This window comes from Sciurus vulgaris (genome assembly GCF_902686455.1).
Source record: "Sciurus vulgaris genome assembly, chromosome: X".
Lineage (NCBI taxonomy): Eukaryota > Metazoa > Chordata > Mammalia > Rodentia > Sciuridae > Sciurus > Sciurus vulgaris.
Genome location: NC_136471.1, coordinates 106,427,167 through 106,442,429, shown reverse-complemented (window position 1 = coordinate 106,442,429; position 15,263 = coordinate 106,427,167). Strand labels below are relative to the sequence as shown.

Genomic DNA, 15,263 nt, shown 5'->3' with positions numbered 1-15,263 from the left:
TCCAGAAAGTGTTACATGAACTTTTTAGCCACAGACCAAAGATGTTATGAATCAATACATTTCATAAATACATTGCATTAGGTAAGTGGGCAACACAACAAGATGGGGAAATCTTTTCCATAGGTTTCAGATGTTCTAACATTCTTAGCTTTAGGGCTGGTGGAGGCTAGAGTTGGCTATGCTTAGTGATACATTCCAAGAGTTTTACAGTTACAGAGGTTGAAAGCAAATACCTATTAAAGGGAATAAGATAGCCCAAGGTAATTTTGACTCCTGACCTATAATATTCCATCTCTTCCCAGTCACAATGTTCTCATCAGCCAAGTTCAGTCTGCAGCATCTTTAATATACATGAGGCTGCTTTAGAGAACTTCAATTCACAGTCCTTTATAGTAATATTTTCTTATTAATATTTTAAAGAAGTCCATTAGATACACTTTCAGTAGCATTAAATATAGAAAATTTCCATTTACTTTCCCTTCCTGCTACCATCCCTATTGAGATGTTCCATCCCAATCCCCAAGTCGATTTTCATCTCAAGAATGGAATCTAGAGTGCTATCTGTGCTTAGAACCAGTCTTCAGTCATACTTGAGGGTTAGTGTGTACCATTCTGATGCTAGATTCCATCCTTGTAATGCATCTCTCTCTCTCTCTCGCTCTCTCTCTCTCTCTCTCTCTCTCTCTCTCTCTCTCTTTCTTTCTTTCTCTCTGTCTTGTTTCCCAGCATCCCAGAATAAGTTTCTACTTTATTTCATAAATCCTGGTTTGTTCCTGCCAGGCTTCTTCCCAGATTTTGTTTTATTATTCCTGCCAACCCTAGACCCACTCAAATAGGAGTCTCTTCTCTCAATTTGAAATCCTAGGTCTTTCTTAACTATGAAACTGGCTTGACATCAGCTGGATCCATTTTCCCTTTTCTCTGTGCCACTTGCCTGATTATAAGTTACTTCCCACTTTTGACTATCCCAGTGAAAATTGATGTTTCTCTCTTGGTCGCCTTCCCATATCTGGGTAAAGGACAAAAGAAAATGTTCCCTTTGCCCTCTCCAGGTACATTGGAATAAATTGACAAAGATTAAGTAGGAGAAAAGGCATACAAATTTATTAGCATGCAAATGGGGGGAAAAATCACAGGAGTATGATTACCCACTCTCTTAATTTTATTCACAAATTTCTAGACCCTTTTTCTATTGGGGAAGAGAAGAATGGGGAATGAATAGTCCCAAAGACAGAGATACACTTGTAAAAGATTATCTTTAGAATTTGAATGAGCCTATGGGACAGATATTACCTTGTAATGGAAGTCCATCCAGCTCCAGGTGTGGTTATATTTGTCTTCTTTTTGAGACAGATAATGGGATTTCAGTGGGGGGTCGAAGGAAATTGTGTTCCCTTTGTAGTCTTCTCTTAATGCAAATGAGAATTCCAGAGAGATCCTTTCCCTGCTTATGGGATGAGAGGAGCAAAAGTGCTTTTAAGGCCTTTTAATTTTCTTTAGATCTAGATGCTCAACATGCTAAAAAAAAATTCCTATTTTGGTAGTATTATTCTCTGAGCCCCAACATCTGTCCTCTCACATACAGTCTATAGTTTATTTATTCAGTTGCCAGTTTGTATTGTAAGACCCCCAAAAAGGAGACCCTAACTCTGTCCCACAGATCGAAGGCAACCCCAATCAACCGCAGGAGGCGGCACTTGATGCAAACCGCAAGAGGCTTTTATTCCAGCATGCTGGGACCAAACTCGTGACTCACGCAGGAGTCGAGGAGTCGAGTCCCTAGCAGAAAATCTTACAAGTTTATAAAGGTAGAAACCACACATTGGGAGGGGTCACACACGGAAGGGAAAAGGGGAACAAAGCCGCCGGGAAATTCCAAAGGGGGTCTGGGTTTGCTGATAACATACAACATGTTTCACAATGTTTTACAACAGGGCATAGATTCTGGTCAAGAGTTTCTGGTAATCTTATATCCTGGAACAGCTTTAAGGGCTTTGTTCCCATCACTGGGAGGGAGACTTTAGGGAGTTGAGATAAAACAGACAGTTAAAAAAATGTCCATTCTTTCAGTATCATGTTCTAACATTTGGATTTTCTACCCACTCCAGGCTCTTACTTCGTCCCATGCCATCAGTAAAACAACATTGTGTCCTGTATATTAAAATGATACATTTTAAGGCAAATAATAGAACTCTTTAAATGTAATTGTTGTTTCTAAGAATGAATATATTCTTTATCCTTTCAGTTTTACTGTAAGATATTTTCAGTCTGATAAATGACTCATTTTCACTTTTCTTGTATTTCATTTTTAATCTCTGGATACAGAGACCACAAGTAAAAGAAATGTGAACTTTAAAAAAGTTTTTCTTTCTATTAGGTTTTCAACAGTGAACATATGCTCTGCAATAATACATTTAGAGAAGCATTTAATCAGAAATTTTATAAGCCTTTTCCCCTAGTTTAAGTCCTAGAGAACATGCTGTTTATTGGCTTGCTCACAGCTCATTCAAACTAATTTGCACACTTAGTAAATCAATCAGCAAGAACTTAAAAACCAACTCTGTTCAAAAAATCAACTCTGTTTGTTGATTTTTAATACAAGACAATTAGAGAAAGTTTATGGTATTCAGAAATGAAAATGCAAAGCACAAAGTTAATTTGCTGTCAGCAATCCCTTGCTTCTATCCCCATGGAGGGGTTAATTAGAAAGTGAAATCTTATTTCAGTTCTTTTCTTTTGGAAATTTTGTCTTCTTAGAAAATTACATATGAAAAAGAAAACAACTTTTTCGCTAAAATGCTGGCAAGCTAGGGTTCCTTGATAGGCCCTCTCTTAATTTTCCATTAAATGATCCATGAAGACATATAGAAATTCAAAAATTAAATGGCAATGGAAAGGAAAGATAGCAGTCAGCTATTTATATGAATCCTATGAGGAATTCCCCCTAATTACTAAGCTGATGTGGCCAGATTGAAAAACATATTTAATGGCCTCTGTCGGCTCAAGCCCAATTAAAACATAATTTAGGTATAAAGAGGAAACAGTCTAGCACCCAATCTTCTTTTTCCTCAAAAATGTATTATTTTCACCTATTAGAAAGTCAGAAATCTGCCTTCTCATTGCATACCTCCTGGCACATAGTAGGTATTTAAAATAGAACTTTATACAGTTCATAAAATTAACTGGTAAAATATCCAGAAACATATGTCAAGTATTTATTAATTAAAACATAGCTGGAATTGATACATTAATATTAGAATAAATGCACATTAAGGCAAATAAATGCATTACTTCATAAAAAAGGGAAAATCCAACCTAGAAAAGAGTTGGGAACTTATTTCTGTCTAATCACATATACTCAAAACATATAAAGCAACAAATGTAAAAGAGGAAATGAAGAAATTCTCAATTACAGTGGGAGAACTTATTATACCTTTTTCAATAATTAATAGATCAAGCAGACAGAAAATTAGTAAAACCCTACTAGATTCGAACAACAAATTTAATAAGATTAGGCTTTTCTATACTTATTGTAATTGAAAATAACTAACATGGTTTCAACACCATAATGAAAACACAAATAACCAGGATGAAAGCAGACCTCAAATGGATCAGCAAGTTTTCCTTTATTCTACAGCAAAGTCAATCAATGGGGGGGGGGGGGGGTGTTTGCTCATTTTCTGGGTATAGAAATGGCCTGCAGGTTACAGAAGGAGTCTGAGTTTTATAGTTTACAGTGAGGGTGAATTAATCACTGGAGACTGTGGACATGCTGTTCAAATGGTCAGGGACCTAGTTGTGCAGGTTAAAATTTTAACTCAGGAAGGCAGTTGTGAAAGCTTCGAAACTCATTGTCACTGGGAAAATCTCAGAACTTGATGTTCACTGCTTATCTTCCTTCCTCTGGGACCCATGGCTACCTAAAGCTTCACTATTTGCTTTGGTCCTTCCAGGACTCATCAGCAAAGGGAAAGGGTAAAAGTCCAGGACCCAGGTTTCAGTATCCCCCTCCTTCCTTCAGGGTCCATTGTGGTTGGGAAGGGATGAATATTCGCTTTTGGGGGAGATGCAGGTGATGAACCTGGGAAGAAATCAAAGTTTGCTTTTTCCCTTGGGGCCCATTGCTACTGGGAAAGGATTTACTACTGGGAGAGGTTTAATGTTTGGCTAATTTCCACTCTCTCCTCCTGAATGGCATTGTCTTAAACCATCCCCCCCCCCCCCCCCCCCGCCCAGGGGGAGCTGTAGGGATATCATTTTTCATAACCCTTCACTTACTGAACCTGACTTGGCTGTGCTGGAAATAATTGACACTCCTTATCATTTTCTTACTACAACATTTTGACATTTCTCTGTGTCCTTTTTTTCTTAGGCTTTAGGATACCTGGGAGAATGTGTAGTTATAATTTTTAGCAAAGTCAAACAGGGAACTACACACCAGTTTCCCCTGCTTGTGGACACTTACAAACTTTATGGAGAGGCATTTCCAGTACTCTTGCACTGAGGATTTGTCAGTTAAAAAGTGTCACATTTGCCAGGTGTGGTGGCACATGCCTGTAATCCCAGGGACTAAGGAGGCTCAGTCAGGAGGATTTCGAGTTCAAAACCAACCTCAGCAGCTTAGCAAGGCCCTATGCAACTCATTGAGACCTTGTCTCTAAATAAAATATTCAAAAGGGCTGGGCATGTGGTCTGGTGGTTAAGTGCCCCTGGGTTCAATCCCTGGTACCAAAAAAGAAAAAAGTGTCACATTTATGCCATTCTCTTTACATCATGAACATAATTACTTGGTTTTCCTTCTTGGAGTCTCTCATTTAATTGTATCATCCTTTCTTCTTTCTTTCTCCCATTTTTCTCTCTCTCTCTCTTTTTTTTTCTCCCTTCCCTTATCTCTATCCCCATCTGTCTTGTCACCCCTAAATATTAGTTTAGATTTTTTTTTTCTGGAAAGGAAAGTAGTTTTAGAAAAGAAAGGTAGTTTACCTATATATTATAATATGTATATTATGTATAGATATATAACTATAATTATATATATATATATATATATATATATATATATATATATATAGGACACATACAGTATTTTTTGTGTGGTGCCAGGGATTGAACTTAGGGCCTTGTGCATACTAGGTAAGGAATCTCTCACAGAACAATACCCCCAGTCAAAGTAATAAGGTCAATGTTAACTAACATTTCAAAAATTAAATGAGTTGATAATTAATATAGGTTTTTATCATTTTAAATTATTGTTATTTTATTCACAAAATGGCTTTTCCTCAGTGGATGATATTAAACTACATTTATACTAATGAAAATTTTTTAGAAAATATATCAAGCATACCATAAAATTTTTAGTTGTTGGATCCTTTTGTTTTCACACTGAGTCTATATGATCATAATTCATGCTTTTATTATTAAATGAGGAAACTCAGTATTGAGCAGTTGTTAACATACAATGAATCTGTCACTTGCTTTACTACAGGATTTGTGAGGTAGATTCTCATATGTCTTTAAGAACATAATAAAGTAATAAAGCAGGGAAAATTGCAATGAACATGGTTTTTTTTTATATAATAGATCCAGTTGTAGATCAGCCAAAAAGAAAAAAATTCCCTGAAAATGTAATCATTCATATATTTATATATAATTAATATTTTAAAGTTTTATGTAAGTTAACATGATGAATATAACTACTGTATGTATGTATGTGTGTCTGTGTGTGTGTGTGTATGTTATACTGGGGAATGAACTCAGCTGCACTCTACCACTGAGCTACATTCTCAGCCCTTTTTATATTTTAATTTGGGACAGGGTCTCACCAAATTGCCCAGGCTTGCCTCGAACTTGGCTATCCTTTTGCCTCAGTCTCCCCAGTTGCTGGAATTATAGGTGTACATTATTGTGCCCAGGAATTATTTACTCTTGTTACCTCATTTTCTGAAATCACGGTTTATGACTATTGTTTACTGATAATATACCTAAAAATTTAACTATAGCAGAGAATATTTAACTGAGCAGTTTACTATATTTATCTCTTCTACGTGTTTGATATGTTTTCATACAATCATGGAAAATTAGAACAGGAAAAATCAGAAATGAGTTAATCAAATTGTATTCTTCAAATTCTTCTCAAGTGCTTTGGTTTGTCTGTTGGGAAACTACTTCAATTAGTGGGAGCTTCAAGCTCTCATTTTGCTTCAACCACATAAACCACATCTTCACTTATTTTATATGGTGAGATTATGTCTAGGATATAGTTCAGAGTATCTCTAAGTTAAAAATAGTGTTAGAAAGTTATTGATCACATATCACTCATTAATGTAAACTGATTAAGAACTTGTATTCTAAAAAATACTTTGTTTACCCCAGTTCACAAAATGTGAGTGAGAGCCAGGAGCCTTGGCACATGCCTATAATCCCAGTGACAGGGAGCCGAGGCTGGAGAATTACAAATTCAAAGCCATCCTCAGCAATGTATGGACACTGTCCACAACCTAGTGAGACCTTGTCACAATATATGAAGTGAAAAGAACTGGGGATGTAGCCCAGTAGTAAAGTACCCCTGGATTCAATCCCTAGTTTCAAAAACAAAAACAAAAACGTAAGTGAGGAACCCAAACTAGAAAACAAAATGTTTAATTCTGAGATTGATTTCACCATTTTCACATCACCAGGTAGTTTCACACTTGTATTTTCCTTTGCACTTAGGATAAGAAAGATTGTTATAGTAAAAGCCCAAGTAGATCACATTTGCCTGCATGCATTTTTCTGTATTTCCCTTCCCTCACTCATCCTGATCTTGGCTATGTGACTTGCTTTGGCATTCAATTAGGAATATGAAGGAAGTAGATATTTAATAACCATTTGTACATTAAGGCTCTCCCTCTATTGCATCTGGTAAGTGTTCTTTACTACTTGGAAAAGAACAAATGCCATTATCAAATATAAGATGACTGTATTTGCATGGATTTGTCTCTGTGTCTTCTGTTGTGTGCCATTGGTCTTTATGTCTGTTTTTATGGCAGTACCATGCAGTTTTTGTTACTAGAGCTCTATAACCTTTTTTTCCCCCCATAGCTCTACTGAAATCAGTTATTATGATGCTTTTTTGGCTTAGAATTGCTATAGCTGTTCAGGGTCTTTCATTCTTCCAAATGAATTTTAGGACTATTTTTTCTAGTTCTATGAAGAATATCATTGATCCCTGACAAAGATGCCAAAAACATACATTGGAGATATGACAGCCTTTTTAACAAATGGTGCTGGGAAAACTGGTCATCCATATGTAGAAGAATGAAACTAGACCTTTATCTCTCACCCTGCACAAAAATCAACTCAAAATGGATCAAATACCTAGGAATTCGACCAGAAACTACGTAACTCCTAGGAGAAAACATAGGGTCAACACTTCAGATTATAGGTACAGGCAAAGACTTTTTCAAAAGGAACCCCTAAAGCTCAAGGAAATAATGTCAAGAGTTAATAAATGGTACAGCATCAAAGTGAAAGCTTCTACACAGTCAAGGAAACAATTAGGAATGTGAGGAGAGAACCTACAGAATGAGAGAAAATCTTTGCTAGCTACTCTTCTGACAGAGGATTATTGTCTAGACTATATAAAGAATTTAAAAAATAATAATAAAAGACCAAATAACCCAATTAATAGATGGGCAAATGAAATAAACAGACATTTCTCAAAAGAAATACAAATGACCAAGAAATATATGAAAAAAATTCAACATTGCTAGCAATTAGGAAATGCAAAACAAAATCACACTGAAATTTAACCTCACACCAGTCAGAATGGTAGTCATCAAGAATACAAACAATAATAAATGCTGAAGAGGATGTGGAGAAAAAGGAACACTTTTATTTTGATTGGATTGTAAATTAGTACAACCACTATGGAAATCAGTGTGGAGTTTCCTCAAAAGACTAGGCATGGAACCACCGTATTACCCAGCTATACCACTCCTCGATATTTATCCTAAACAATTAAAGTCATCATACTATAGAGATACATACATATGTTTATAGCTGCACAATTCACAGCAAACTAACCAGCCTAGGTGTCTATCAACAGATAAATGGATAAATAAAATGTGCCATACATACACACAATGGAGTTTTATTTGGCCATAAAGAAAAATGAACTTCTGTCATTTTCAGGAAAATGGATGGAACTTGAGACCATTATGTTAAGTGAAATAAGCCAAACTGAGAAGGTCAAGGGTCGTATGTTTTCTCTCATATGTGGAAGCTAGGAAAAGAAAGGTGATGGAGTTATATCATGGAAATCAAAGGAAGATCAGTAGAGAGAAATGGATCAAGGAGAGGAAGTCAGTGCTGGGAAGTGATATTGACCAAATTATATTGTTATATTGTGTGCATGTGCGAATATGCAACAATAAATCCCATCATTATGTACAACTGTAATGTACCAATAAGAATGTGGAAAGAAAGAGAAAAAAAAAAGGTTTGGATGCAGCTCATATAAGATCAGAGAGTTCATGGACAGAATACCTAGCCAGTTTCACATGGAATAGAAAAAACTGTCCCATATAAGCTCACTCCAAAGAACATGAGGAAATGTTATTGTTGTTGTTTTTATTTGCAGATCTATAGATCACACTGATTATTTCCAATAGTCAAAGTTATACAAAATTAAGTATTCTTTCACTCAAGATGTTCTTTATGCTCATTTATTTTCTTTAGTAACTATAATCCAGTAAATTAAATGTGTTTGGTTATCTTTAATTATAGAATCCTGGCAACCACTGCAGTTGTGAAGATCACCTGTAAAGAAAAGGTGGCAAGCAAGGGCTAGGGGTATAGCTCAGTGTAGAACAGTTGCCTAGCATTTGCAAGGCCCTGGATTTTACCCTCTGCCAAAACCCAAAAACTCTTCTTTTTGTTATTTTATGAGATTTCACAAACGTGACTTCAACTACCCACTCTATTTTCAAATTATGTAACCTTGAGTAATTCACTTGACCTCACTGAACATCAGGCATCCTGTTTGTACATTATAGGTAATATGTATCTTTTCAATATGGTCATGGACATCAAATGGGAATATATGAAAAGTGCTCATCTAATAGGTGCTCAATTAGTGTTGGTTACTCATATTTAGTATGCTATATCTGTATCTCTTATCTCTACTCACCTTCCCTTCCCATTTGGAAAAAGTGAGTAAAATGAAATGAAAAGCAAAGGCCCAATTAATCTACACCTGAGTAGGGTAAGGCTGGAAGGAGCAGGTTCTGCTTATCCCTAATATCTGCAATACCCAATTCAAAAATGCAAATGGAAGCCCACATACCACCTGTACAAATTTTTAAAGTCATAAATGAAACTAACTTTTAAATAGAATACATTTTATTATTTCCCCTTGACAAATAGAACTGTATACAAACCTGGAGGACCAAGTTTTTGGAACTTTGAATTCTTGGACTCCTCAGAATTTTACACTAGAAAATGACAGCACAGGGTGGCTGGGTCCTGGCCACTTGCTCACCCAATTCTCTTCCTTCCTGCTATGTTTGAGCATGCATTTTGGGCTGAGCTCTTAAAAGCCCTTGAGCAGATTGCTCTTCCCCTGATCTGTCAACCAAGGTGCAAAGCTGATCCTGGTAATACAGCAGCAAGATAGTGGTATCTTTCAGAGCATAGGGCCCTGAGTGAACTTACAGAACACACCTTCCTCAAACTTATGCAAGATATAGTCTCTCATTCATAAATAAACTTGTATGATGAAACCTGGAGATGTAGATGTAATGTATTTCCTCAGTAAAATGTAACCTATTCTAAGTTATATGATGGACTTTAATACAATAATATTATTATTGCTTTAAAGCACCCAGAAACCACTCCAGACGTGGGAACTCATGCAAAAGATTTTATTAAGCAGACAGGCAGAGTGTCTCCCTGCAGGGTGAGAGAGAGAGAAAGCTAGGAGAAGAGAATGAGAAAATGGTGGGGGAGCTATTAAGTAGTGGAATTTCGTGGGCTAATAACAATGGATCAATGGTTGACAAGGAGGGTCTTGGGCTAACAATCTGGACCAATTACTGGCTAGGAAGTTTGTGGGCTAACAATCTGGGTTGTAAAGTGGTGTGGGGGAGGCAGAATAATAGCTGCAGCAAAATAGCAGATCTGATGCCAACACTGCTTATCAAAATGAATTTTAGGATTAATGCCATTTAAAATGACTGAACTTTTTTTGAATTATTTTGATAGCTGCTGATGGATCTGTTTCAGTTCCTTTACGATTTGCTCCTCTCAGTCCTGGCCGCTACCCTTGTAAAATTTTGTTGACATCAAGATATGATGTGCGTGTCTACTGCGTTGAAGGTGTGGTAAATGAAGAACATTCAGAAGCCAAATTTGAGTTCCAGACACCAGCGTTTGAACCCCTTATTCAGAATATTCCGATAGTAAGTGCAAACTTTTTAAAAAAGACTTATCTTCATTTCTGTGTAGTTTAAAATTTGCTTTTCGTTCTCTGAAGATTTTATACTTTTAATCCATTAAATTGACAATAGAAAGATTAGCAGGGAAAAACAAATTTATTAATATGCAGGAAAAAGAGAACTACACAATGTAAAAGACTCAAAGGATGGAAAAGAGAATTGAAGTTTATATAGAAGCTAAACAAAAGGATTGGAATTTGGGCTTGTTGGAAGAAGGGAGATGGTTCCTGACTGTGGAAGGTTGGGGGGAAGGGTGATGCACAGGGAACAAGGGTTGTCTTATTATGTAAATAAAGTCTCCCAGGTAACAGGCACTTGTCTTAATCTGTCTGAGCCAGGTGTCAGGCCCCCAACCTCTACTTCCTATAAAAAGATCTTTCCTAGGAAGAAACAAGGAAACAGAAAAACCTCTGCATGTATCCACTGTTTACTAACGTAGATCTTCTTTGTAGATGTACATTTATTTTATAAAACGACAGTTTTTTAGAGTTAATTCTGTCTTCAGTTTCTCGGAATACCTATCATGAAATATTCCAAAGAAACCATCTTTAGGGTAGCATATTTGGGGTTTTATTGAGGTATGACTACCTCAACAAACATCCCCCAGGCCTCCCAACTTGAATTACTACAGATTCATTTTATTATCTATTGCCAGTTATTTCTCATTGATGCTAGAGTTCCTTTCTGAATGTAAATGTTATCACATGATCAATCACTCTTTGCTTCAAACATTAAATCTAATATCCTTAACTGATCATTAAATCTCTAGCTAAAAACTATGGCTCCTGGCTTCTCCAAGTAGAGTTATGGAATCTCAGATCACTTAGCTCCAAATTCTGTTGTGATTTCAACATTTGACTAAATTAGTTCATAGACACTGAGAAAAATGGCTGGCTGCAACTTGGCTACCTATTAGTCAAAGTGACAGTACAACACAGAAGTAGATAATGTAATTGTAAGGAACTTTGGATTTTCAGAGTGATAAATTGTGTTTTGGTTGTTTAATTATTAAAGACATAACGAAAGTGAGACTGAAGCACAAAAATCTGTTCTGATGAGATATGTAATCTTTGTTATCTAAGAAATCTAACAGAACGCCATTTATTTTCCTTAATTAGGCATAAATTATGTCCTCCAACACAATATTGCCATTTAACAGTAGTAAGTCCAACAAAGGAATATTTCTCTGGATATTTAATGATCCTTGGATAGGCCTATCAAACAATGTTCCTATGTGACAAAGAAAGAACATGAAGTCCTCCTTGTGCCTTTTGTTTATATTTTTGATAGTCATTCTTAACAATATGATTTTCAAATTGTGATTCTTAGGAAATGTAACAAAAATACAATATACACTTTTATTAAAAGTACCAAGAATTAATATATAATTAAACTTTATCAGCATTATCCCTTTGATGTTTTTATACCTCTTCATTTCATGTTTTAGAATAATAAGACAAAGAACGAATGGAAATGTCAAGTTAACATAGAAGGAGAATGGTTTTATGGACCTCCTATTTTATATGTTGGACCAGGTGAAACTGTGCAATATCCTCTCACATTCAAACCTATTTTGGAATGCGAGATTATGGTATGAACTTACTTTTCCTTTCCCTATTATTAATATGTAAATAAGCTAAGTGCGTGATATTAGTCTATTTAATTGATAATAAAACATTTTTCAGACAGTTGGTATTTTCCACAAATTTGATCATTTTTTTTCTTGAAATGTTAATAAATACTTTTATTTGAGGGATAAATATTGTGAAAGTTGCAATGCCATTATCTATACTTATGTCTGGATTAGTTTTAGACAACACCATGAGCAATGTAAACTCATCATTCCTTTTGTTCTTAATCATTAAGAAAATTGATGACTCAAAATATTTTCTTATGACAATATTTTTTTGACAAGGAAGTAAGCATGCATATAATTGCTATGTATGAGAAGGCCTATGTAAATTCTATAATTTATAGAAAGTAGAGAGAAGTAAAGAGCTTTTCACCAGTAGTTCATTGTTCAGTAGAAGCACTTATACATGAGTTGGAAAAGTCAATGGCTAACATTTCCAGAAGCCCATTTCATTAATTAGACTCAAAATGAATAGGATGGTTGAAGTTGCTTGACATTGAATTATGACTCTTGTAGTGCTAATTTTGACTGGTTCATCACAGGGTAAACTTATTCTACAAAATGAAGTAGATGGTATGGAGCACATCTTTGACATAAAAGGGATTGGAAAAAAAACCACTGGCCTTAGAACACATCAGTGTTGAATGTGAAGTGGGGAATGTGACAAATAAATCCATAATGGTGCCTAACTATACAAAGACTATCATAACATTTAAGGTAAGTTTTTTTTTTTCTATTTGAAAATATTTTATTCTGAATGTATATTGAATTACATGAAAAATAATAATTACATGAAAAATTTTAAATACTTTATCTAATCAGGTAAAACAATGATACACATGGAGATGTTTACAATTCCACCTTTTATTAGTTTGACAACTATTAATTTTAATTTCAGCACCAAATAAGATCTATACTTGAGTATCTGTATATAATCATAAAATACATTAAAATCCACTTGAGTCACATGTATTTTTGCTTGAAGAAATGGCACATGATAACAAAAGATGTTTCCAAAAACTTCAGAAACTACATTAAAATTTTGAATGTATGATCTGTAGGAACAGTCTATCCTCTCATCAGTGAGAATAATAGTTGAAATGTGAAAAGTGCATAATTGCTCATATACTTATTTTTTATGAAGTTTTTGTGTTTTGCCCTCCTCCATTGATTTGTTTAAACTAGTCCCTAAATAACTTTTTCTGGACTAGGGCTATGCCCAGCATGTGCAAGACCTTATGTTTAATCCTCAGTACCAAAAAAAAAAAAAGAAAGAAAGAAGAAATTGCTACCTCCCACTTTTATCTACACATTATGTGCCCAATACATTCCTCAAAAGAAACACCAACTATTTACCCATTCTAGGTGCCTGTATTCAATTTTAGAATGAACTGTAGAAGTTTGGAAACTCTGGGCTTGTCTTCTACTTTTTGCATGATCTTAAAATATATGCACCTAGGTTTTCTCTTTCCTTCTTGGATTGTAAATGAAGTGAATATTCCAAATGAAAATCTCCTCTTGTCATTCCCAGCTAAAACCCTTCAATGGCATCTGTGACCTTCAGGATCATGTCCTATTTCAGTGGCTTGCCTTTGATTATCATAATGTCTAACTTCATCTCTTGCCACCTATATCTCCAGCAACACTTAGGCCTTTATGAACAGTATTTCCTTTTTCTGCTGCTGCAACTCTCTGGTCAAGTTCCTATCTTCCATTTATCTCTATCTAACACCTTTTCATTTTCTCTTGCAAGGTTTAAAGTCTACTTTTTCCAAGAACCCTTCTCTATTCATAAACTTAGATCACAGTCTTCTGTACCTATAGAATTTTCATACTGCCTTATCACTATTACCTGTTATTTCATTTTACTATTTCCAATTTCTTATTCCTCACCAGATGATAAATTGTGAGAACAAGGCAATCTTACCCACATTTTTATACCTTGCATAAAACATATAATAGTGTGCAATGAAGATAAAAATAATGGGTGAAAGAAAGAAAAAAAGGAAAGAAAGAAGGAAGGAAAGGGAAGAACCTGGAGGGCAGTATAGAAGAGGGAAAGGAAGGGAAGAGAAGGAAAGAGGGAGAATGGGAAGGAATGAAGGAAGAAGGGAAAAATTCATGATTTTGGATTTGCTATAAATAAAGAAAACATGATTTTTGCACCGCTCCTTTTCAACTTCCAGAATTTACTAGTGAGCAAGGTGACCTGTCAAAAGTTTGATGAAACCAAATTAAAGAACAGTTTCTTAACATTGGTTATTTTGTTTTGTTTTCATGACAGAGATAATATTTTTATTTTTAATTTTACCCTTTATAATTATTGCAGTTTTAAAATTACGTGAGTCTAAAAACTAATACTTATGCTATATTAACAATATTGCCTGACTAATTATAAAAAAATTAATAAAATTATTCTCATAGGCAGCAACAACTGGTGTTGGGGGCTGTGCCATGTGGGCTGCACCTGGATGGTACCTGGCAGCCAGCCGGAGGTTGTTTTGATCACATTGGCAGTGAGGAGGTTGATTAATATAAGCACACCCAGGTGATTTATCATTGGCCGTATTTAATTAAGTCCTCGCACACAAAGAGTGCACAGGTGTTTTCGAGTGCTCCTGCTCCGGCCTGGTAGTTTTAACCTTTGCCGTGATAGGGCAGCTGGCTCCCCGCCTGATCTCAACTGGCGTGGCCCCACCCTCCACCTCCTGGAGGGAATATAAGCGGGCAGTAGGCAGAAGGCAAAAAGCAAGCAGCTAGCAGAAAGAAGAAGCAGCTAGCAGAGAGAAGAAGCAGCAAGCAGTAAGCAGCAGATAGCGACAGAAGGCAGATCGTAGAGCAGAGGACTGAGAACACACCTCTAGGCCGTAGATAGATAGCACCTAGTTCACAGGATGAGGGACCTACCTCTAAGAAGAAGCAGCAGAACTCTAAGAAGAAATAGATCTCTGATAAGTGTAGCAAGCCTCTCTTTCTCTAAAACTTCCTCTATAAGCAAAGCCTCTCTTCCTCTCAAAGTCTCTCTTCCTCTATAAATTAGTGAATATAGGAAAAGTAGTTTATTCCCATTCTGCCTCCAATAAATACCTGTGCAATTGTTGCTGCAGGCGGTAACAAATATCTGCAGGATTGTTGCCGTGGGTGGCGACAAACTG

At 35.8% G+C, this 15,263-nt stretch overlaps 1 protein-coding gene and 1 long non-coding RNA gene across 2 annotated transcripts in view; one reads left to right on the top strand and one right to left on the bottom strand.

Annotated features, from left to right (window-relative positions):
• LOC306650734 overlaps positions 1–15,263 on the bottom strand; it is a 1,184,502-nt gene that overhangs the window by 798,295 nt on the left and 370,944 nt on the right. The gene's annotated exons all lie outside the window — the stretch shown is intronic.
• Positions 1–15,263, top strand: part of CFAP47 (cilia and flagella associated protein 47) — a 400,269-nt gene that overhangs the window by 236,122 nt on the left and 148,884 nt on the right. The window contains 4 exon segments of the mRNA XM_079122986.1: positions 10,243–10,439; positions 11,923–12,066; positions 12,651–12,716; positions 12,718–12,825. Coding sequence (XP_078979112.1) covers positions 10,243–10,439; positions 11,923–12,066; positions 12,651–12,716; positions 12,718–12,825 — 515 coding nt within the window.